Source organism: Selaginella moellendorffii, unplaced genomic scaffold (assembly GCF_000143415.4).
Source record: "Selaginella moellendorffii unplaced genomic scaffold, v1.0 SELMOscaffold_121, whole genome shotgun sequence".
Classification (NCBI taxonomy): Eukaryota; Viridiplantae; Streptophyta; class Lycopodiopsida; order Selaginellales; family Selaginellaceae; genus Selaginella; species Selaginella moellendorffii.
The window spans coordinates 231,740-249,304 of NW_003314382.1; the positions used below are offsets into that span (position 1 = coordinate 231,740).

Consider the following 17,565-nt stretch of genomic DNA (forward strand, 5'->3'; position numbering starts at 1 on the left):
TTTTTGCAACCCTGACTTTGTCACGCAAGGATATTTTCCGACTTTGTCACGCTGTTCTGGCAGCGTGGACCTTAAAATACAGTAGACAGGGAAGTGACATTTCAACCAGTCTTAAAGAAGGTTCTCATTTACTCTCGCCTTTCAGAATCAATAGGCAGTATGGTGCCTGGATCTAGCACCATGAATGAAGATGCTCAAGGCCACTTTGATCTCTCTTCTCGCTATCGTGTCATGTCTCTCGAACGCGAAGAACTGTCAGCCGGATCTCCTCGAGAGACTCCTCCAGTTTCTGGTCCACAAGGGGGCACTGAGCAAGAAGATCGACGAGAAAGATGGAGAAACGTACTACGGCCTCACTCCAATCTCAAAGGGGCTTGCGGAGGAGCATCATCACCTGCTGCTATGCACGCACGCGCTGAATGGTGCTGAAGGTGCACGTCCTAAAGGTGGTGCTGAATGGAGGCCACGCTTACGAGATTGCCAACAAATGTCGTGTTTGGGAGCACGACCCTGGCCACGGCGACGAGTACGTGAAGCTGCTCAACGATGCTATGGTCGCGTGGAGCAGCGTCACCATCTCCCTCGTCCTCGAGCACTACGATGGCTTCAAAGACGTGAAGAAGCTCGTGGATGGTGGCCTTGGAATGTGCATGGGCAAGATCGTGGAGAAATATCCCCACATCGAAGGTGCCAACTTTGATCTCCCTCACACTGTTGAGATCCAGCCATTCCCGGTAAGGATTAAAGTTTTGTTTCTGATTCCTCCATGTCTTTATGCTTTTTTAGGTGTTACTGCAAATATGTTTGAGAGTGTACCAAGTGCTCATGCTCTTTTTTATCAAGGTTGCTCTTTGTTTTGATCATTGGTGTTTCTTCAGTCTACTTTGCTCAATTTTAGCGACGAGGATTGCCTGAAGATGCTGGCGAATTGCAACAAAGCTCGGCCACGAGGAGGCAAAATGATAGTGGTCGACCTTATGTACTCCAAGGACGGAGCTGGACCTACACCGACGGTGGCAAGACCAGGCGATTTGAAGAACACATGGTGCTGCTTGAAAAAAGTGGCTTTGGCAACGTTTCCCTCGTGAACGTTCCGTCCAAGGAGCAAGTTATTGAAGCTTACAAACTGTAAATAAACAATGTTTTGTGTTTAATATACATTTTTCAACAAAAAGGTGAGTGAAGATCAAGCACAATATAACATTGAATTGTTCATTCATCATAGAATTTACATTTCAAAACATGGGTGACCTTGTTGGGATACCTTTCCTTGCCCGCTTTCTAAATCCTTGAAGAGCAGGAGCTTGACGCTTGTCATGCTCGACAGTATTACAAGGGGCACTAAACACATGTACTGCTTCGTCCATTCTCCTCCTCGCACAAACTTGCTCAATGGAGCTTTGCTCTGGCTGCTTTCGTTTCCTGTTGGATGGAGCCTTTTTCGCCTTGGGAGCCCTAGGTCGATCCTTTGGCTTGACCTTAACGACCCGGGCTTGATGATCGTTGAGCTCACTTCTCGGTTGCATTCGTTGTGCATCACCATCTGGGGCGACCTCGCCAAAAGGTGGCGGAATGTTCTTCTCCTGACCCTGATCGACTTGGGCCTGCTGATGCGCGACGAACCCTTCACACTGGAGCTTGCAGTAGAGCGAGCAGTAGAGAGCTCCGTGCAGCACCCTCTTGCAGTGGCGGCATAGTACCGAGTTTTGCACCTCTATTCCTCGGGGCCTGGCGTGGAGATAAAAGATTGGGCCTCCGTTGATGGTAAACGTCTCCAGCCCCGACGTATCGATGAGGCGCTCCGCTTCACACGCCTTGACTGCAGTAAGGCGGCCTGAGATTACGATCTGCAAAGCGTTTCGGGAGTCGCAAGTCCGGTGATCCTTTTTGCATTCTTGACACAGGGACACTAAGCACTGCTTGCAGAAGAAGCTCTTCTTGCGTTTCCCGGATGTGCAGTTGGCGTGGAGTTCACACACTGTGAAGAAGTCCGTCACGTTCAACAGAGCTTGCAACCACGACGCCATAACTCTCGTAAAGGAAAATGTGTCTTCCCTTAGGTCTCCACTGTTTAGATGCTCGTGTTTAAGTAGTTCCTTTTGGTAACTTAGGAAAATCACCTTTAGGTCGTGGTTACATAAAATGTTTCCCTGAATTAATGCATCAGCCGGGAGTCGAACCCGGGTCTATTGCTTGGAAGGCAATTATCCTAACCATTGGACTACTGATGCTTAATGCATTTGGTTAAAACTCTTACCTTAACTGCCGGCTTAAAAAGTCTTAACATAATAAAGCTCATATTTAGCTTGAACCAAATGTTATGCTCCTCAGGAATGAGAGGAAACGAGCGAGATCTCTTCTCGATCTGACTGGAAGCTCTTTCTCCTCCGAATCATTCGATTGGAAAGAAGCTGCAAGAGCCATCAAAGTCGCCGGCGCAGCCAGGGACCTCGCCCGCTCTCGAATCATCCACGCCCAAATCAGCGCGAGCAAGACTAACAGAGGCGATCGATTCCTACTCAATCTCCTCATCGAGAGCTATGGAAAATGCCACAGCGCTGCCGACGCATTGGCGGTGTTCCAATCGATGCCAATGCCCAACACATTCTCCTATAATCTCCTTATTACAGCATTTGCCCAGGCCGGGCATTTGGAGGAGGCCAGATCCACGTTCGAGGAGCTCCCGCTCAAGAGCGTGGTCTCATGGACGGCCATGATCACTGCCTACGCCAATGTCGGACACGTGGACCTCGCGCGATCGTTCTTTGATAGAATGCCACAGCCCAATCTCGTTTCCTGGACCGCCATTCTCCAGGGCTATGCCCTAGCTGGGGATCTCGAGGGCGCGCGCCAGATCTTCTACTCCATGCCGGAGGATCGCGATGCCGTGGCTGTCAACGCGATGATCGTCGCCTACGCGGACAGCGGCCACACGGTCGAGGCGCGGGGCTTGTTCGATGGGATCGTCCAGGGCAGGGATTTGGTTTCTTGGAACACGATGATCCAGGCGTACGCGACGAGCGGGCGAGTGGAATCCTCGCGATGGATCTTTGAGAGAATGCCGGCCAGGGATGTGTTCTCGTGGACGGCGCTGCTCACCGCGAACGCCCAGGTGGGTGGAGCGGTGGAGTGCCGCCGGATCTTCGACACCATGCCGGGGAAGAATCTGGTCTCGTGGAATGGGATGCTGCTGGGTTACAGCCAATCCGGCCAGGCGGATCTCGCGAGAGTCTTGCTCGAGAGAATGCCGTGCTGGGACGAGAATTCGTGGAACACGGTGATTACAGCGCTTGGGCAGGGTGGAGAGATGGACGCCGCAAGGGATCTGCTAGAGAAGTACCAGGATTTGGGAAGCGTGGTGGTGTGGAGCGCGCTTGTCAAGGGATTTGCCTTGAATGGGTATCTTGAAGAGGCTGAGAAGCTCTTCCACTCGAGGCTGGATCTAGACACAGTGGCCTGGACGTCGATGCTCGCTGCTTACGCGCTCAAAGGGCTGATGGACAGAGCTAGAGAAACTTTCGATCGAATGCCCAGCAAGGACTTGGTAGCGTTCACAGCCTTGATCCAAGGATATGCCCAGAGCGGGCATATTGCCGAGGCTCGTCGTGTCTTCTCACGGATGCCCAAGAACAGTGCTCTCTCTTGGACAACGATGATTCAAGCGCTCGGACAGGCCGGCCAGCTCCAGGAAGCTCGGATACTCTTCGATGCCACTCCCCAGCAGTGTGTGATCGCCTGGACAACGATGATCCAAGCCTATGCTAGCAGCGGCATGGACGATGAGTCTCTGGAGCTCTTCCGGCTGCTGGATCAAGCTGGGCTGAGGCCAAACACGATCACTTATCTGGGAGTTCTAACTGCTTGCTCTCACGCTGGGCTCGTCGACGATGGCCATTACTACTTCGTCTCCATGTCCAGGGACCAGGAGATTGTTCCGAGCGTGGAGCATTTCCACTGCATGGTGGACATCCTTGCTCGGTCTGGGCGCGTGAGCGATGCCGTGGAGCTCGTGCAGAGTATGCCTTTTGTGCCCGACTCCATGGCATTGACAACGCTGCTCAATTCTTGTCGAGCGGATGGTGATGTTGGTCGTGGAGCCTCAGTTGCAGAGTCACTTCTTAGAAGCCATCCGGAGAACACGTCGGGATACTCGCTTCTGGCAGGGATTTTTGCTGGAGCTACAGAGGAGGCCTGAGAATTTCGGAAGAATCAAGTAAGAGATTGATTCATATTTGGCTTCTAAAACTTGGTTTTTCTTTCTTCCAGTGGCTAGTTGCTTTGCTTGGCTTCTAGGTGCATGGTAAGAAAGTTTTTTTTCTTTCTTTCGTTCTTATAAGTTTTTATGCTGTTACAGGAGGTCGCTTTCTAGAAGTAAGAAAAAATCAACGGTATGTTTGTCTAGAAGTTTTGACTGAGATTTTTTTTTGTTGTGGCTATGGCCGTCTCTGTACAGGGCTCAGCGCTAGGACAATTGCGTCTTGGGAGCGCAATTGTGACACCAAAAGGATCAAAACTTTGCTTCACTTCATTGCGTAAATTTTCTCCAAAGGCCGCGCTTGCTGAGAAACCAGCACCAACAAAGGTACATTTCCTCCTTCTAGTTCCCAACCAAGCTAGTTGTAGCTGTTTGTTAGACTGGATCTTGGTCGTGGAGGCACAACAATTCCTCCTTGAAAATCAATTTTGTCGAGCAATCCAGTGTTGGAGACAAATGCCTGCTACTACTTCCAACTGTGTCGGACGTGAGCACCACGGAAGAATGGAAAGCCGTGTCTCAAGATATCGTCACAAAGGACAGTTCGTGGAGGTCTGTGATTGTGGATTGGCCGGGATTTGGCCTCTCGGACAGGCCAGCGATAGACTACACTGCTGATACCTTGGAAAAGTTCCTCGTAGACTTTGTCATGGCTCAAGATGGACCTCTTGGAAGCACAACAGGTCAGTGTACATTTTTTTCTTTGCTCTAGAACTCTAGTGCAAGAGTTAACTAGTTTCTTATACTCCAGCTCCAGTGATTGCCGGAGGTGGTCATGCTGCAACCATTGCCGCAAAGGCCATCGCCGGAGGAAAGATAAATGCCCGAGCTTTGGTTGCGGTAGCTCCAACATGGGCCGGACCTTTGCCAATTGTTTTCGGACAAAGTCCCGATGCCGTATCCAAGTAAGCAGTGCTTAGTTCCAAAGTCATTCTTTTCTTTCTCAACTTTATCGCTTTTGCCATTGTTTACGCACAGGTATGGATTCCTTCGAGGAGCTTTGCGAGCTCCTGCCGTGGGCTGGGCTCTTTACAACGCACTCGTGAGCAGCCGGAGCAACATACGAAAACAGTACGAAAGTCACGTCTACTCAGAGTCGAGCAACGTGACTGACGCCATCGTCGATAGCCGCCTCGCTCTCACCAAGCTCCCGGGAGCTCGCTACGCTCCTGCGGCCTTTCTCACTGGCCTGCTTGATCCAGTGAAGAGCCGGGAAGAATTTGTGGAGCTGTTTGGCGCTCTGGACGGGAAAGTCCCAGCGTTGGTCATGGTTTCCACGGCCAGTCCGAGGCGCTCCAGAGCCGAGATGGAAGCTCTCCGGGATGCCAAGGGTGTGGCCAAGCTTGTGGAAATTCCAGGAGCTCTCTTGGCACACGAGGAGTTCCCTGGACGAGTTGCTAGTGAGCTCTATGAATTCCTCTCAAATCTATGAATTGGAAGTTTGGCCCATAAAGTTTCTCTCATATCATGTGTCAAACAAAGAGTTCCTCGCTAATCTATGAATGAAAGTTTCCTCTTTGATAGTTTCTGCCAATAGTTTTCTCGATCGTGTCAAGCAATGAGTGACTTGTGTCCATCGTGATCTCATATTCTTCTTCTCGTCAACAATTCATTGACTTTGCCATAATCAACTAGTGTTGACCATAGTTATACCACCTTTCATAGAGGTTTCTAACGAACACAGCAATGCAGCTACGTGGTGCTAGTCTTTGCATGCAACACATATACTCATAAGCCACGTGGTAAATACACGCGACTTCTACTTTCGCCGGCGCGAATATTCGCTGGTGGCCACCCACAATTTCCCGCTCTCGGACTACCTGTCGTGGCGAGTCCACAGCCGTCGGATCTCCCATCCAACGGCCCACAACACCCCGGCTGCACCCCTTGGTGATCTGGTGTTCTTCCTCGCTGACTAGAAAAATGCGCGGCGAGGGCGGCCATTGTAGAGGAAGCGTGGACGCGAAGGATCACAGCGCGTGGGGGTTGGATTGCCGCTGCCGCCATCGCCGCGACGACACCAGATCGAGAGCACTCAACCGCAGTGGGGCCGAGGTTGGATCTTCCTTCTTCCTGTTCCTAGGGTTTTGCAACGCGTCGAGTACCAGCAGTGGCCGCGCTCTCGTTTCTTGCTCGAGCCAAGCTCCAATCCGGCTTCTCTCCAGGTGAAATCTTGAGCCAGTCCCGTTGTGGCAAGGATTTGATCCATGGCGATGGCGGCCGCGAGCACGTCGAACACGATTCACCAGGCGCGCATTTTCGAGCACGGCAGCTCGTCCCCGCGATGTAATCTGGGCAGCCCCGTGTACTACCACAGCAGACCCCCTCCATCGGCGGCAGCGGCGGCGCTGAGGAAGTCGAGCTGCGCGGCGTTCCTCCAATCGCGCGGGTATCAGCACGAAGGATTGAGGAGGTGCTCCACCGCCATCGATTTCCTCCGCCCAGTTTCATTCTCCGAGGGATTCGATCAGGCAGTCTCGAGTTCTTTGATAGCAAGAAGTCCCGGCGAGGCTAGAGCTGGTTGCCGGGGCGTCGTGAGCGCGGTCTTTGAGCGATTCACGGAGAGAGCTATCAAGTCCATCATGCTCGCCCAGAGGGAGGCCAAGCTGTTTGGAAAGAAGGACGTGGGGACCGAGCAGCTGCTGCTGGGATTGATTGCCGAGGAGAGGAATGGAGAAGGATTTCTCGGGTCTGGCGTTACCATCGACCGAGCCAGGGAGGCCTTGAAGAACTTGCTCCAGGAGAGCAATCAAACGTTTGTCACGTCCGATAAGCAAGCGTCCGAGATTCCTTTCTCGAGTGGAAGCAAGAGGGTGTTTGAGGCGGCGCTGGAGCAGTCCAAGAAGATGGGACATAACTACATCACCCCGGAGCATATAGCGCTTGCTCTTTTCACGGTGGACGATGGGGGAGCTACAAAGATTCTTGACAAGTACGTGATAGATAGTTAGAAAATGGTTGATTGAGTGTGGCTGACTCCGTTTTTGCGTGTTTCTTTCAGGCTTGGATTGAAAACGCAAAAGCTACAAGCTGAGTCAATCGTGAGACTACAGGGAGAACTTGCCAAGGACGGAAGAACACCGCCTCCTGCTATGAGTTTGCCAGCCAAGTCTGGAGCTACAGCGGCTTCGTCAAGCAAGCGTCCTGGTAGAAAAGGTTCGCTCTTTACTTATTAGTTTGCTTTCGATGCTTGTCGTCTTACCACGCCGTCTTCTAGAAAAAGGTGCTCTCAACGATTTTTGTGTGGATCTTACCTTACGTGCTAGTGACGGGAAAATTGATCCTGTTATTGGCCGAGACAGTGAAGTGCAAAGAGTTGTACAGATTCTAGCAAGAAGAACCAAAAACAATCCCATCTTGCTTGGGGAGCCTGGCGTTGGCAAGACAGCGATTGCTGAAGGCCTTGCCATACGTATTGCGAGTGGAAACGTTCCAGAGTTTCTCACGGTGAGTAGATTTTTAAACTGCGGTGAAGTTTACTTATTCTTGCTTGCGCATACAGGGGAAGCGAGTGATGTCTCTGGATATGGGATTGCTTCTTGCTGGAGCTAAGGAGCGTGGTGAACTAGAATCTCGGGTTACAAGCCTCATAGAGGAAACGCGAAAAGCAGGTGAAGTTTTCCGTTTATTTATACTTAGAATGCTGTATCTGACATGCTTGATATCACCAGGCAATGTTATACTTCTTATAGACGAAGTCCATACGCTCGTTGGGTCGGGTTCTGTTGGTGGAAGAGGTGGAAATAATGGGGCAGGCTTGGACATTGCGAATCTATTGAAGCCTGCATTAGCGAGAGGCGAACTTCAGGTAAAGATAATGTTTTCAGTGTTAATAACGATTATGCTTACGCTTTTTTCTTCAGTGTATAGGTGCCACAACACTCGACGAGCATAGAAAACACATTGAAAAAGATAAAGCGCTAGCAAGGAGGTTTCAACCTGTTATTGTAAATGAACCTAGTCAGGTTTGTGTTGATACTTGGTATATGTTGTTGTTGACGATTTTTTTGGTTTGCAGGAAGACGCTGTAAAGATTCTTTTAGGAATACGTGATAGATACGAAGAGTATCACAAATGTAGAATTACACAGGAAGCAGTTGATGCGGCTGTATATTTGTCGTCGAGATACATAGCTGATCGATACCTTCCCGACAAAGCGATTGATTTGATCGACGAGGCTGGCAGTAGAGCCCGAATTGATGCGTTTAAGCGCAGGAAAGAAGAGCGAGTCAGCATTCTTTCCAAGACACCTAGCGAGTACTGGCAAGCAATTCGGGCTGTCCAGGCTGCTCAAGAAGCTGTAAGTGACCTTTATTTTGCTTGTCGTGCCGAAAGTTGTTCTAACAATTCTTTTTCAGGCCTTTGTTCCGCAAAGTGCTCTTGGGGACTCGGAGTATCTTATTGAAAGTGCTGCAAACACTTTACCAAAGGCTGTAGATATCGACCAAGAGTCAGTTTCTTTACCTGTAAATGAACTAATGGAAGGGTATGCACTACTTTTGTTTGTTCTCCGTTTCTTAAGCTTTGTTTCTGTCTGCAGCTCGGTGATAGTTGGACCTTCAGAAATAGCAGCTGTGACGTCCATGTGGTCTGGTATTCCGATTGAGCAACTTACCTCGGACGAGCAACTGAAGCTTATTAATCTGGAGAAGTTGCTGCAAACGCGTGTTGTTGGCCAAGATGATGCAGTGAATGCCATATCGCGAGCAGTTCGCAGGGCACGAGTCGGACTTAAGGATCCAAGTCGGCCGATCGCTGCCATGCTTTTCTGCGGGCCAACCGGTGTAGGAAAAACGGAGCTTACAAAAGCTCTTGCTCAGCACTTCTTTGGAGCCGTAAGTCCTTTCATACGCATGCACATATGGCGCCTTACCACGGTTTTTTTCTTCCAGGAGGACGCCATGATAAGGTTGGATATGAGCGAGTACATGGAGCGTCATACTGTGAGCAAGCTTATCGGTTCTCCTCCCGGATATGTTGGATATGGCGAGGGTGGAACGCTGACAGAGGCTGTTCGCAAGAGGCCCTTCACTGTTATTCTCTTGGACGAGATCGAGAAAGCTCATCCCGATATCTTCAACATGCTTTTGCAAATTTTTGAGGACGGTCGCCTTACCGATTCACAGGTAAAGCATTTTCCGTAATGCCTGTAAGCTGACCTGCTGGATTCTACAGGGCCGCGTCGTCTCTTTCAGGAACTCGCTTTTGATAATGACATCCAACGTTGGCTCCTCGGCCATAGCAAGAGGAGGAAGCGGCAAGATCGGTTTCTCGTTCGCGGAAGGTGGCGACGAAGACTACACAAACCTCAAAGGTCTGGTGATGGACGAGCTGAAAAACTTCTTCAGGCCTGAGCTACTCAACAGAATAGACGAAGTGGTTGTCTTCAGATCGCTAGAGAAAGCTCAGGTGAGAGATAAGTCTCTCATCCCTTTGCGTACGTCGTAACACTTCTTTTGCAGGTCCGTGCCATTGTTGACATGATGCTAGCCGAGACGAAAGAGAGGCTCGCCAAGCGAGGCATCAATCTGGAGGTGTCGGAAGCAGCCGTGAAGCTGGTTTGCGACGAGGGCTACGACAAAGCTTACGGAGCTCGTCCCTTGCGGCGAGCGGTCACCAGGATCATCGAAGACGCGGTGAGCGAGTCTCTCCTCTCGTCACACTACAGCGAAGGCGATACAGCGCTGCTAGACCTGGACGCCAGTGGCAACCCGGTGGTAGTCCAGCACTCGAAACCAGATAGGTGCGACCATGGCTTGTGCGTCCAGGTGCGAGCTCCAGTCTCGGTTGCTTCCAGCTGATCTTCACGCGTACAGAAATAAGATTCTTGTGAAGATGAAACAATACTGTGTATAGAATCTATGGACGAAGAAGGAACCTATGAAATGGTACCTTGTAATGGCTAAATCGCGCAAAATTGCAAAGAGAGATTGATGTTTTGTAAAGAAACGGTGGAAGGATCATTCGTGTTTTGAGCTTAGATTGAGTGACAACCCCATGCAACCATAGTCCAAGTCAATGCTGCTAAAAACTCTCTAAAGTGTTAATTATCAAGATTCGAACCCCCGACGTGCTTTTTGCCCGAAGTGTTAACTGACTGGTCTAACCTGTTTTATTGAGCTGGCGGAGCAATATTTGGGGTATTTCTTCCGTAAAAGATTTTCGCATAAAGTCCTTGTTAATTGGACCCTCGGCCGCCTCGAAGCCGGGTCATCTACTTCCGGTCCACCTCTACACTTACCCGATAACCAATTCCTCAGCAACCGGGCTCGCGTTAATTTAACATCATACCATGTAGTTAACCGATATGGACGAGGATTGGCCTCTTCCAAGATGCTTGACGCCGAGAAGAAGATCCACCGCATAGCAAGCGGCACCTGGTGGGATCACTGCGCGAATTCTATGACTCGGTGGTGGTGGACCGTGCGACTATGGCATGTGTCTTGGTTGCTTCCAGCTGATCTTCACGGCACAGAAATAAGATTCTTGTGAAGATGAAACCAAAAAATGTGTATAGAAGAAGGAACTTCGAGCCTATGAAATGGTACTGTCTTCAGGTATCTAGATCACGCAAAGTTGCGGAGAGAGATTGATGTCTTGTGAAGAAACTGTGTAGACTTTAGAGGAAGGATCGTTCGCGTTGTTAAAACACGAGCTAAGATACGATGTCAAGGGTTCCACTGGTGGCCACACGGGCATGTTTTCCAGCAAATCAGATGCTCTTGACAACCTTCCAGATCGACCAAGCGCGTCAACAATGCAACCATAGTGCTCCATCGCCGGTACCAGATTGTAATCCAGCACCATCGAAACGAAGGAGTTTCTAGCTTCCTCGACTCGCCCAGTGTGGCTGTAGGCGCTCAAGACAGTGACGAAGGTGATACCATCTGGATCGAATCCCAGCTGTTGCATCGCCCAGAAGTTCTCGACGGCATCCCGATGGTATCCTCCCCGGCCATAGGCAGCAAGCAGTGAGTTCCAGGAAACGATCTCCTTGAAAGGGATTCGATCGAAGAGCTTTTTTGCCTCTGAGATATGCCCAACTCGGGCATACGCTTCGACCATCGCGATCCATGATGTCAAGTCTGGCTCGTGGAGGTGGTCAAACAGGAATCTTGCCTCTTTGATCTCTCCGGCCGAGGCGTGGGATTCGAGCATCGCGGTCCAGGAGATTACACTCCACTGCGGCATTCGCTCAAACACCCTGCGTGCTTGATCTACAAGTTTCTCGCGAGCAAACGCAGACATCATAGCGTTGCAAGAGATCACATCCACCCTGGGGGAGTAATCAAAGAAATATATCGCTTCTTGGAGGTTTCCAATCTGTGCGTAGCGGACTAGCATCAAACACCACGTCTCGACTCCGTGGCATGGCATTTTCTCAAACAATTCTCGCGCCATTAGCAAATGCCCGTCTTGGGCATTTGCTGCAACCATTGCATGCCATATTACCATGTCCCGTTGTGGCGTTTCTTTGAAAAACAATCTTGCTTTTTCTAGCAGCCCGTTTTCCGCCAAAGCTGCAACCATGGCAGTCCACGAGAAAACGTTTCGCATTGGCATCATGTCAAATAGTTGCTCTAATGCACCAAGATGCCCTTTCCGGGCATATACTTGCAAAAGTGCTGTCCAAGAAACCACATCCCTCTCGAGCATGGAATCAAAGATTCGTTTTGCTGACGGAACGTTACCGACCTGGGCATATGCCGTCATTATTGACGAGCAAGGCGCAATGCTCCAGCTTGGCATTCTCGCAAAAACACCCTCTGCCATTGCCGTTTGCCCGTCATAGGCATATGCCGTGAGCAACGCCGTCCATGCCACAACGTTTCTTTGTTGCATATTCGCGAATAAGGCCCTCGCTTCGGACAAATGCGCAGTCTTGGCAAATGCTGTCACAAGTACCGTACACGTGGCGGCATCTCGTTGAGGCATTTTCTGGAACGCTCTGGATGCCTCGAATATTTGCCCATGCTTGGAATGAGCTTGTATCAACGCCGTCCAGGACACGACGACGCGGACGGTCATCCAGTGGAACACGTGTCGCGCTTCCTGTATATGCCCAGTTTGGGCATATGCTGTGATAAGGATATTCCAGGAGTAGACATTGGGGTGGTGGAGGGAATCAAAGGCGCCCTTGGCATCTTCTATGCTGCCACATTTGCCGTACATGTCTACGATCCAATTCCCTAATAGCCTGCTCTTGGCGAGGAGCGCTGGGATGATTTGCCGGAGGCGCGAATGCAGCTCCCTGGCCTGGCGAAGATCCTTGCTCCTGGCGACTGATCGGATGAGATCGCAAGCAGCGATGGAATCCAGCCTCGAAAAGCTTGATCGTTATCGAGTGTTTCTTCCCAAAAAATTTCTTGCAAGGAATATTTTCAATGGTCACACTTGGCAGTGGCGGCAAGAGCCCTAGGCGGCGCCCGGGATGGGTGTGCTGCGCCGCCTCATGCATCTCGCCGCGCAGAGGCTCCATCGGCCGGGCAGGAGGAAGCTGGCGCCACTGCCGTCGCAGATTTCGCCTCCAGTTCCAGGTATGGCCGATCCTTCTCCACAGCGCCAGCATCAGCCAAGAAATCCAAAGAATGTAGCAGCAGCAGCGCCAGAGGAAGAAGAAGAGGAAGATTATGTCTCATTTGAGGTGGATTGGTCAGTCTTCTCCATGGTGCACATCCAGACGACGATCCAAGAGATGCTCTTCACGCTGGCGGGGCTGGCCTTGCCCGAGGAGCAGCAGCACAAGCAAGCATTCAGAATCGAGAATGGGAATTGGCGGACCAATCTCGACGTCAAGGAGCTCTATCTCCGCCGGGAGCTTCGTGACGGCGTGGAGACTGGATTTCTAGTGCGTGGGGTGATCTACGACATGGCGGCTTTGGCCATTCCTCCTCAAGAACGAGGGAAAAGAATCAAGGAGATGGCGTCCTCTGGATCCAGGGACTGGAGCAATCTCGTTCACGAGAACGTGAACGAGACTGTTGGAAAGGTGGAAGATGTGTCGGCCGAGCAAGTCATGGAGAAGCTGGGACTGAAATATGTTGGCGCACTCCAGGAGAAGATTGGGAGTGGCAGTGTCTCCTCGGCGGCGGCTTTGAGGAAGAAGAAGCTGCAAGAGAAGCAGGGCCTGGAAGAGATCCTGGGGAGAGGAGACAGCATACGAGCAAAGTATGCCGAGAGGCTTAGACACAAGCAAGCATTAGCGGATGCAAGACAAGAGCAAGCCAAGCTCGGGGTGGTGATCACAACTTCTCCTGGAGAAAAAGATAGCTCTGTGCTACCGGGTTGCCCCGCTCTTATTCGATACCTGGAGGTTCGTTTTTATCTTTCGGTTCTCTCTTCTATAATCTTTTGTTCTCTATGCTTCCAACTCTTTCCTTTTCCAGGAGCGTGGTGTTTCGCAAGCTCTTTTGGCTCGTGGCCCAGACGCTGAGCTTAGAAACTTAATGAACCAGTTGGGAGGCTTCCAGTTTGCGGAAGTGAGGAGATTGCAAGAAGAAGTCGTCAGGTACTTTTCATTTTTCATGAATCACAGTTCCAACCAATGTGACTGTCCAAGCAGCGAAGGAATGCTGGACTCGATATGTACAAAATGGAGGCTACCAGCCAAGCGAGTCTTGCTGGTAAGTTTTCGTTTTTGCTCTACGCTATTGGGATCTAATTCGGCAAACCAGGTTGTTGGAGCCAATGGTAGTGAAAGCGAGGAGCTGCTCAAGGTTGCAGCTGACAAAGGCTACTTCGTTTGCCGTGTCCAGAGCACTTCAAACAGCCAAGGCGAGTCGAAAGACTCAAAACCGGAGTCACAGAAACGTTGGGGCCTAACTTCGTGGTTCAACCATCTTGCCGAGGGGACTCTCCACATCGAAGAGCAGCGGAATCACGAGAAAGACATCGTCCATTTCCGGGTGATGGACATGACTGAGCTCAAGTGGGTGATTGAGGACCTCAATGGAGTCTCGTACAGGACAAGCACCATGGTCCGAGGATTCAAGTGACAATGCTCTGGAATTCATGGATTCTTTAACAACTTCATTTGGATTCTAAAAATATCCTTATGCCATAAAGACTCCAGCATTCTTCTATTGATTGGTGCAATGTGATCTAATATTATTCCACATTTTTGTATGAAAAGAATTTTTCATAGTACTTGATGTGTTTAATAAAGTAATATATTTATTTTTTTCTTAAAGGAAAAAAGGACACTAAAAATGATATATGGCAAATATTTAATTCTCATTTTGTGAGTGTATAAAATATAGAAATGAAATAAAAAATGTGCAACCCAAATACCCTAATTTTTATATAAAAGCGAATGGTCTAAATTGAAATTAATCCAATAGCTATCAAAACCCCTAGTGCACAGTTGTTAATATTAGTATATAGCATTGTAATTGTATATTTAAATTTCCTATCATCCTCTTCTTTCGAAAAGAAGAATGGAAGGTAGTTAAAGTTTTTTAGTTGATGGGTTAAGATCTAAAAGAACATAAAAAAAAGGCATTAGTGAATTTGTAAGTGGTATTAATTGTTCTTGATTCCTTTATACAAAATGTTTCAGCTGTTACACATACACAATTTCTGGACATTAATTTGTTGAACATCATGCCATATGTTATAAACTTACAATTTAACTTGCTATAATACCCAATATAGTCCCTTTCATTAAGTAAAGAGCCCTTTAGACAAACTATATATTGTAAGATTGGAAAAATGACTAATACTAAGACATCCACTTTATACTCTGTAGGTGGATAATAATGGGAGTTGTAACACCATTATTGTCTTCTTTGTTCGTACAAGTGTAAAAATGCTTGTCAAATATTGATCCTAAGATCTAGCATTAACAACACATAGCAATCGCAAAAGTAAACTTAACTCCATTGGTAATATCAGATCATAATTATATAAAAGTTTATATAGTGAAGCACTAACAAAACTTTGTACCCTTATGACATAAGTATACCAAAGAGATGATAAATAACTATCCCAATTTAAATGCTGAAAGTTCATATACTTCGTGATCATGCCTTTGAAGGTCCAAACAAGCTATTCCACCAAACCATTTGTTTATGGATAATAAACACTTATGAAAGTGTAACATATTTTTAATTAAGATGTTAAATAAATGCAGGACTATTATCCAAAAGAATTTACTCTAAACAGAAATGTTGGAACACCACTTGATTGAAAAGGAAGTATCCAACAACAATTGTAAATACACTAGCAAGAGTATGTCATTATTACTTCTCACTACTTGACTCATTAGATGGAAGTTTTGAGCTTTATTAACCTCACCAAGAGAAGGTAAATTTTTCTCTACACCTTATGATCAACTGGCAATAGTACAAAATCCTCATTTAGAAAATCCATAAATGCTAGAATAATAAGCTTATTTGAAACATGATAAGAGAGTAAAGAATGAGAAAGGGCATCAGCATTAACTATAAAACTCTTGGGTAATAAACAATTTCAAAATTATATATCTGAAATTTCAAAACCCACCAAACAATATAACCAATCAAATTCTTCCACTTTAATAGCGAAATAACTGCTAATAAGATTCAAGAATCATGTAAATATGCATAAAGTTTCTTGAAACCCTAAACTGATGCTAAATAATCCTTTATCATGGAATAATTCACCTCCTTTAGTTATAATGTATTGCTAATGTATGCAATGGGATGACACTAACTAAGGACACATTTGGGCTCTCTTATATTAACACACCTCCAAAATCGATATTAAAAGCATCTAAATGCAAAATAAAAGGTCAAGTGTAGTTAAGATATGCCAAAATTGGAGAAGTTATTAATTGCTCTTTGAAATCCATAAATGTTCACTCACAATCCATAAACTAAATGAAAAACAACATTAACAACTTCAACAATGCTCACAATAGTGCAGTATGATAAAAAAAGATGATTAACGAAATGGTTGAGATATTATACCTTACCTAAAAAGCATTGTAAGTCACGACAAATAAAAACTTTGATTGAATGAGCATCCTTAGTTAGAATAGGATAATATATTGCAATCTTGGCCCCAAATGATAGGTCAAATTTGAAAAAATCGACATACTCCATAAGCCGGTCAACTGTTGCAACACGAAGACTATTAAAAGAATCTAAAAAGGGAATAGAGGAACAAAATAGAAATAGAGAATGAAATAATAGAGAAATAAAAGTGATAGAAATAGATGTAGAAGCAAAGTGATAAAAAGAAATATAAGTGAGAGGAATGAAAGAAATATAAGGAAATATGAGATAAATGGGAAAAGTCTCAAAGTCACATTTAGCATGATTGCACCATAACCAATTCATATGAAAGATGAGGTCAGAAGCTTAATTTAACACCATTTGTAATGAGTAAAGTTTAAGCTCGAGATTGCCCACATGCATCACTATGTCTGCCTCATCCTATGTACATGCGTGTGTATAGCCATTGTTATAAAGAATGAAAGCTAGCTCTGCTACACCAATGTGTGGCAACAGGCCGAGCAATAGAAGATATACATAAACCTATATCAACAAACACAAAGAGAATAATAGAAGCCTTGTTATTATAAAAACAAACTTAGAAAATAAACCTTAAATGAACTGGTGCCAAATGAACCACTTGATGATACTCCTAAAAGAAGGGTCATTGACTTATTCACACAAGAATCCTTCACTACTTGTGTGACTCTTTGTTTCCCAGAAACATCTTAATGTCTAGACATTCTATTGCAGCAGCACTAATAAGACATTGTTGACACCAAAGTGTCCACCAAAAAATAGAGGACACTAATTTGGAAAACGTTAATAACATTGATACGTGTGATCAACCTCATCACACACCCAACAATAGATATCACAGCCATGATTATATCCTCACACTTATCCTTGAACTTGAGCAGTAGTAGCATCAACTTCTATTGGAATAAGACTATCTCCTACATGAAGTGGAGTTGAAGAACGTGTAGTGAGAAATGCAAGAGGTAATGTTTTATAATGTTGTGTTAGGTGAAGAGCATTGTCAAGGGTGGCAAAAGAAAGTGCATGCACAAGTCCCATAAGATCTTAACAAAGTGTTGGCCATAACATTCCCCACTTGTTCTGCTATGACATATTTATATATACATGAAGTAAGGGGCTCTAGAAAAAAATACCAAATTGCATTATTGACTCAAATGGCCCTCGATGAAGACAATACAATTGTTGGAAGGTATTTGTGAAACATAAATCCCTAAGCCCCAAAGTGGAGTAGAAAGGGTGCTTCATGGTAGTGGTTGAAGTGGAAGTCTAATAAACATAACATGTTTGGACCAAAGG

The 17,565-nt window shown here is 47.1% G+C and overlaps 7 protein-coding genes and 1 non-coding gene across 9 annotated transcripts; 5 read left to right on the plus strand and 3 right to left on the minus strand.

The window, feature by feature from the left end:
- Positions 1-159: 159 nt before the first annotated feature.
- On the plus strand, positions 160-1,088 carry LOC9631903 (xanthohumol 4-O-methyltransferase). The gene is made up of 3 exons (XM_024665358.1): positions 160-342; positions 432-734; positions 879-1,088. Exons 1-3 carry the CDS (start codon positions 160-162, stop codon positions 1,086-1,088), a joined length of 696 nt encoding a protein of 231 aa, XP_024521126.1.
- A 147-nt stretch (positions 1,089-1,235) lies between these two features.
- LOC9631904 lies at positions 1,236-2,027 on the minus strand. The gene has a single exon (XM_002991571.1). It carries the CDS (start codon positions 2,025-2,027, stop codon positions 1,236-1,238), a length of 792 nt encoding a protein of 263 aa, XP_002991617.1.
- Positions 2,028-2,159: 132 nt separating this feature from the next.
- On the minus strand, positions 2,160-2,231 carry TRNAG-UCC. Its single transcript has one exon. It is a non-coding gene; the product is annotated as a tRNA-Gly (tRNA).
- Positions 2,232-2,320: 89 nt separating this feature from the next.
- On the plus strand, positions 2,321-4,523 carry LOC112342846 (pentatricopeptide repeat-containing protein At4g02750-like). The gene is made up of 4 exons (XM_024665359.1): positions 2,321-4,213; positions 4,267-4,300; positions 4,355-4,371; positions 4,454-4,523. The coding sequence occupies exon 1, from the start codon at positions 2,321-2,323 to the stop codon at positions 4,193-4,195; it is 1,875 nt and encodes a 624-aa protein (XP_024521127.1). The 3' UTR covers positions 4,196-4,213; positions 4,267-4,300; positions 4,355-4,371; positions 4,454-4,523.
- On the plus strand, positions 4,411-5,781 carry LOC9632381. Its single transcript, XM_024665308.1, has 4 exons — positions 4,411-4,582; positions 4,635-4,938; positions 5,007-5,160; positions 5,234-5,781. The coding sequence occupies exons 1-4, from the start codon at positions 4,436-4,438 to the stop codon at positions 5,685-5,687; spliced, it is 1,059 nt and encodes a 352-aa protein (XP_024521076.1). The 5' UTR covers positions 4,411-4,435; the 3' UTR covers positions 5,688-5,781.
- Positions 5,782-6,178: 397 nt separating this feature from the next.
- On the plus strand, positions 6,179-10,183 carry LOC9631905 (chaperone protein ClpD, chloroplastic). 2 transcript variants are annotated; one of them, XM_002991531.2, is made up of 12 exons: positions 6,182-7,187; positions 7,257-7,411; positions 7,473-7,702; positions 7,758-7,866; positions 7,927-8,063; positions 8,119-8,220; positions 8,274-8,555; positions 8,614-8,741; positions 8,796-9,090; positions 9,148-9,381; positions 9,431-9,664; positions 9,718-10,183. In XM_002991531.2, the coding sequence occupies exons 1-12, from the start codon at positions 6,463-6,465 to the stop codon at positions 10,054-10,056; spliced, it is 2,970 nt and encodes a 989-aa protein (XP_002991577.2). In that variant the 5' UTR covers positions 6,182-6,462; the 3' UTR covers positions 10,057-10,183. The 2 variants fall into 2 exon arrangements, with proteins under 2 accessions (XP_024521065.1, XP_002991577.2); XM_024665297.1 differs by having other exon boundaries at positions 6,179-7,187; positions 8,614-9,090.
- A 633-nt stretch (positions 10,184-10,816) lies between these two features.
- Positions 10,817-12,427, minus strand: LOC112342847 (pentatricopeptide repeat-containing protein At4g02750-like). The gene has a single exon (XM_024665360.1). The coding sequence runs from the start codon at positions 12,425-12,427 to the stop codon at positions 10,817-10,819; it is 1,611 nt and encodes a 536-aa protein (XP_024521128.1).
- Positions 12,428-12,641: 214 nt separating this feature from the next.
- Positions 12,642-14,373, plus strand: LOC9631906. The gene is made up of 4 exons (XM_002991532.2): positions 12,642-13,568; positions 13,642-13,763; positions 13,818-13,878; positions 13,930-14,373. Exons 1-4 carry the CDS (start codon positions 12,687-12,689, stop codon positions 14,248-14,250), a joined length of 1,386 nt encoding a protein of 461 aa, XP_002991578.2. The 5' UTR covers positions 12,642-12,686; the 3' UTR covers positions 14,251-14,373.
- The last annotated feature ends 3,192 nt before the right edge of the window (positions 14,374-17,565 follow it).